Raw genomic sequence first — 5,955 nt, 5'->3', positions numbered from 1 at the left:
TTCAATGGTTCATTTGGTTTGCTATTGAATGTACAAACTACAGAATTTATCCATATCGCAAACAAAAAAATTACATGATCTTATCAATAGATGCAAAAAAAGCTTTTGACAAAATACTATCCCCATTCCTGTTTAAAAAAAACAACTAGATAGCCCAGGAATCAATGGAACCTTTCTTAAAATGATAAGTATCTATCTAAAACCAAGAGAAAGCATTATTTGTAGTGGGAATAAGGTAGAAATCTTTCCAATAAGATTGGGCATGAAGCAAGGATACTCATTATCATCATTATCAGTGAATATTGTACTAGAAATGCTGGCCATGGCAAGAAGACAAGAAAAAGAAATTGGAGGAATAGGCCTAGGTAATGAGGAAACAAAGCTATCACTTTTTCAAATGATGTGTAGGTATACATACAGAATTCAACTATAAAAACAAATTGAAACAATTAACAACTCTAGCAAAGTTACTGGATATAAAATAAACCCACGCAAATCATGAGCACATCGATATTTTACCAATAAAACCCAGTATGAAGAGATAGAAAGAAAAATTTCATTTGAAATAACTGCAGAGAACCAGCAAAACATTGAACACCATGACAGCAATATTATACTATAAACGACTATGAATGACTTGGCTATTCTCAGCAATACAATGATCCATGACATAGAACTCAGGATGAACAATGCTATGTGTCTCCAGAGTAAGAACTGATGGTGTCTGAATACAGCCTGAAACATACTGTTCTTTTTATTTATTTTTCATTCATTTTCTTCCATAAAATGATTACTATGGAAATGTTTTATATGATTGCAGATGTATAACTATATCAGATTGCTTACCATCTCAGGGAGAGGAAGAAGAAAAAAGGAGGGGTAGAACTTGGAACTCAAAACTTCTTTTAAAATGTTAAAAATTGTTTTTATGTGTGATTGAGGGGAAATAAAGTATTCTTTTTTTAAAAAATAAAATAACTGCAGACACTATTAAATACGTGGAAGTCCACCTGCTAAGATGCAGACAAAATCTATTTAGACACAATTATAAAACACTCAATACAAATAAAGAAAGATCTAAACAAATAGAGAAATATTAATTGCTTGTGCGTGGGCCAAGTCAATATAATAAAAATGATAATACTACCTAAATTATTTTGCTTATTCAATGCCATACCAATCAAACTGCTAAAAAATTACTTTATCAAGAGAAAAAATAAGAAGAAGATTCATTTGGAGCAAAAAAAAAAGTAAGGAATATCTAGGAAATCAGTAAAAAAAAATAAAGCAAGGGATACTAGTAACACCAGATCTCAAAGTATACTACAAAGCGGTAATCATTAAGACAATTTGGTATTGGATAAGAAATAGAGTGGTTGTACAATGGAAGGGGTTAGGTATACAATATGGAGAACCAAAGGAGCATAGTATTTGATTACACAAGGATCCCACTTTTTCAGATAGGACCTCACTATTTGACAAAAACTGCTGGGAAGATTAGAAAGTAGTCTGACAGAAACTAGGTATAGACCAACATCTCATATCATAGACCAAGATAAGCTCAAAATAAGTACATGCTTAATACATAAAGTGTGACATAATAAGTAAATTATGGGAGCATCAAAAAAAAATTACCCGTCACATCTATGGATAGAGTAAGAGTTCACGACCAAACAAGAGATGGAAAGGCTCATAAGGAGGAAAAATTGATCATTTGAATTACATTAATCATTTTAGAAAAACTGGGGAAGACTTATATGAACTTATTCAAAGTGAGGCCTCAAAAGGGGCAAAGATTGAGTGTCATCCTCCTGTGGACGTTCAGGGAGGCAGAGGTTCCTGAATGGAGGGTGGTATTGGAAGGTCTTTAGTATGCATTTTGATTCCTGGGCACATGGCATGCAAGATGCTTAGGAATGACCTCTTGGCCATGAGATGAGCCTGAGCCTAATGTGTGATGAATAATTGTTGGTGGTGCTTGAGGAATAATATAATCTGAGCTGTGTTCCTGATGTTGCTGGTGCTGCTTCGGCCCCTATTCGTTTGGGTAGCCAGTGTGGACCGTAAACATTTGGAATCACATTAATTAAAATAAAGCATCACAAGATCCTGTGGCAGGTGTTGATGCAACGTGATTCCTGCCCGGTGCTCTGAATGTCAAAGGGAAGAAGTTCATTGAAATGCAGGTAAACAGAAGACTTAACTATGACCTTCTTATGGCAGCCAAATATAGCCTTATTAGTGACACACATGAAAAGATGAATAAGATTCCAATTACGGTTAAGGCATACAAACAGAATTTTCAATGAAGAAATCAAAACAATAACAATGAAAGAGTGCTCTAAATCAGTATTGCTTAGAGAAATGCAAATGAAAACTTTGAAGTAACAGGTCACACGACCTCAGTTTGGCCAATGAGACAGAAAAGGGAAATGATAGATTCTGGAGGGGATGTGGAAAAATCGGGACACTAATGCATAATTCAGAACTACAACCATTCTGGAGAACAATTTGGAACTGTGACCAAAGGGCTATAAAACTGCATACCCTTTGATACAACAATACCACTAGTAGGTCTATATCCCAAACAGATCAAAGAAAAAGGAAAAGGACCTGTATGTACAAAAATATTTAAGCACTTCTTTTTGTGGTGGCAGAGAATTAAAAACAGAGGGGATGAACATCAGTTGCTGAATGGCTGAAGAATTATTTGTATATGATTGGGATGGAATATTATTGTGCTCTAAGAAACGAGGGGGACAGTTTTGGCAAAGCCTGGGAAGATCTATGTGAATGGATACAGAGTTAAGTAAGCAGAACAAGGAGGTCCTTGTATGCAGTAACAGCAATATTTTAATGATGATCACACAATCAACTGTGAATGATTATTGCCTCTGATCGAGAAAATGATCTAACAGGACTCATGATGTAAAATGCTGTCCATCTCCAGAGAGAGAACTGACCATGTAAATTGAAGTATATTTTTTCGCTTTTTAATTTTCTTTCTTTTTATGACATGGGTAATAAATGTTTTGCATGATTTTCTATGTATATAAAGAAAATTATTGTCTCCCATTTTTCTCATGTCAGTCCTTCTCTTCTTGTTCCTTTTCTGCCTCCCCTTCCAACTGATCTCCAATTTAGGTGCTTGCAGATCAGCCACCATTTTTTTAAAACCCCCCTTTTTTATACCAGTATAAAAAAGACAGAATATATTCTCATTGGATTTCGTAATCATACATCACTTTATTGACCATTTCAACATGATTTCAAATAAATACAAAGGTATTTTCAGTATCACTTTCAGTCACCCGCATTGAGAATCACCCTTAGTAAGTAGAATCGACAGCTCTCTAATCATTAATAATGGGGCAAATAATGAGTGATCCAGAGGTACTTTCTTCCTTAGGCACGCCAAAAGAGAAGTAAGGGCGGAGAAGTCCTTCAAAGACTATATTTGAGGGACTATAGATGAGACATCTGTCTGTGACATTATAAAATGCTATATGTCCCTTTTCATAATCAAGAAAAATTCCTACTTTGTGTATAGGCTGAATCGATTGAAAGTCATTATGTGAATTCAAAATGAAGTAACAATTTCCAGATGTGCAGCCTGCTAGGATCCTTACATTCTCAGATGAGGAGGAGAGTTGCCCCTTTCTGCTGACTGAATCTTTACAGATGCCCAATTCCCACTCTGTCTTGTCTCCCACCTCCACTTCCCAATAGTGTTTGCCTGAGGTGAAGGTCTGGGCCCCCAAAACAGCAAGAACATAGTCAAATCTCTCTTTGTTGTTAGGAAGGTCCTGAGGGACACTTCCATACTTGACCTTCTTCAAGTCTTCAGACAGGGTGAGATGAGGATTGGCTGATTCAGGATCAAAAGTGATATCCCTCTGGAAACTCATGAGCATTTCTCTCAAAGCTGTGATGGAGTAGGTGGACCAGCCAAGGGAAGGAAGCTCTGGTTTTTGAAGTAGGCATTCCTCATTCTTTTCCAAAGTGCCTGTCATATCCTGCAGCACTTCCAAGGGTGCCTTATCTAAATTCTCCTGTATTTCTACGATCATCCGTTGCAGGTTCTGGATTTGCTGGGACAACTCAGCCTTTCTTTCCTCCAGTTTGACCAGATTGTCTCTGGATTCCTGATCCAGTCTTTTCAAGTACTCATGTTCTTCATCCCATAAGAACTGGTGCATTTTCCCATATTCAGAAATAACGGACTGTTTCAAATCGTAGGTGTCCTCCTTACAGCGTGTCTTTCTTCTTCTCACTTTTTCCAATGCCGTTTTAAATTCCAGTTCTTTTTTCTCTAAGATATTCCTTGTCTCCTGGAGCTTGTCCTTGCACTTATCAGTCGCTGTTTCCAAGGGAAGGACATGATGATTCTTGTGCTCTGGGGCTAATAGACAAGAATCACAGAGGAGTCTCTGGTCTTCCTCACAGAAGAACTTCTCTTTTTCCCCATGTTGATCACAGGTGGTCAGGCCCACCATGCTCTGCAGCAAATGAGATCTCAGCCTCTTACCAGTGATGGACAGATTCTGCAGTTGCTTGTTGGGCACCAGGTCACTGTGTCTGATGACTCCTCTGCACTCTGGGCAGGTGAAGGTTTCATCGTCTTCCTCCTTGCACTGGAGAAGACAGCCTGTGCAAAAGGAATGGCCACATTTGACAGTCACTGGATCAGTGATGCACCCAAGACAGATGGAGCAAGTGAGCTCTGCCTTGAGGTTTTCAATTAAGTCTCTTGCATCCATTCCTCTGCCTCTGATTCCTTCCTTCTTCAATATTCCTCTCAGAAGAAATAATGCTAGCTCTTCCTCTTGAGCTCAGCCAGGAAAAGATATTAGCACTGAGTTGTGGATCCCTTCTTTTATACCTCTGCCTCTGCTTAGCCCCTCCCTTTACTCCACCCCCAGAAGGTGAGAACTCTTGACTTTTGGGAGGGCTTCCAGGGCTCTACTCTATGGCTGAGTTCTCACCTTTCTTCTAATCCTACAATTCAGCATCACCATCTGTATCAGTAAGGCAAGATTCTCATATTGACGGTGACCATGAAGACACTGAAAAGCAATATTAACATGGTCATTATGTCTCCAGTTAAAAATCAGATCTTTTCTACCCAATCCTCACTGGCTTGAAGGATTGAAGGACAAAACAACTCTGGTCTAAAGTGCCTAGCTGTGAGCACCGTTGTGAACCTTGAAGGCCATAATTCTGAAAAGAGAAAATGGGGAGAACTCTGTTTCATTGAAGAGACTAGAAGTACTTGGGATGTAGGAATTCTCACCTTTTGGGGGAGAGGTAAAAAGAGGAGGTTAAAGAAGGAAGGTGTAAAAAAGACACCAGCAAGTCAGTTCTCAAATCTTTTGTGGTTGACTTCTGAGGACAGAGCCAGCCTTATCCTTTCTGAGTGGAATATCTCAGAACAAAGGAATCAGAAATAAGTTTCTCTTGGAAAAAAAGAAATTTTTATATAAAAAAGACATCTCAGTCTAATCAATAAATCATAACAGTGAGAGGGGACAAAAATTAGAGAGTAAGAGGGATAATGCCAAATTGAATATGTGTGTTGGTAATGGTAGGAGGCAGCTTGCAGGACAGAGATGATGCTTTGGCAAATTCCTTGCCCTGTTTCCATCTCAGAAGATCAGAAATGTGATGGTCCTGAGGCCTGGAAATCAGATGGGTTATTGCTAAATGACCTAATCAGGAGACTTTGCAAGTACTAACAGGAAGTAAAGATGTTTACATCAAGAGATAGCGTAGGGTTAATGTGATCAAAGGTGTTCCCCATCCATTCAATAGGCCTCAGGTGGAAGGGAAGCTTGATCAGGAGAGGCTTGCTTGTATCAGTATTACTTTCCAGTGTCTTCTTTGGTGTGGTAGCCCTGAGAAGCTGGCCAGTTCCAGTTAGGCAACTCCTCTCTTCTCTCCCCTCCCCTTCATTTT

At 38.5% G+C, this 5,955-nt stretch overlaps 1 protein-coding gene across 1 annotated transcript; it reads right to left on the bottom strand.

The window, feature by feature from the left end:
- Nucleotides 1-3,353: 3,353 nt before the first annotated feature.
- Nucleotides 3,354-4,760, bottom strand: LOC118837288 (probable E3 ubiquitin-protein ligase TRIML1). Its single transcript, XM_036744183.1, has one exon. It carries the CDS (start codon nt 4,758-4,760, stop codon nt 3,354-3,356), a length of 1,407 nt encoding a protein of 468 aa, XP_036600078.1.
- Between the last annotated feature and the right edge of the window lie 1,195 nt (nt 4,761-5,955).

This window comes from Trichosurus vulpecula, chromosome 2 (assembly GCF_011100635.1).
Source record: "Trichosurus vulpecula isolate mTriVul1 chromosome 2, mTriVul1.pri, whole genome shotgun sequence".
NCBI lineage: Eukaryota > Metazoa > Chordata > Mammalia > Diprotodontia > Phalangeridae > Trichosurus > Trichosurus vulpecula.
Note: the sequence above shows the minus strand (reverse complement) of the source record. Positions and strands in the feature narration are given on the sequence as shown.

Bases quoted from the DNA above. Each gene is read 5' to 3' on its own strand.
- LOC118837288 (XM_036744183.1), bottom strand. From the start codon at position 4,760: ATGGATGCAAGAGACTTAATTGAAAACCTCAAGGCAGAGCTCACTTGC.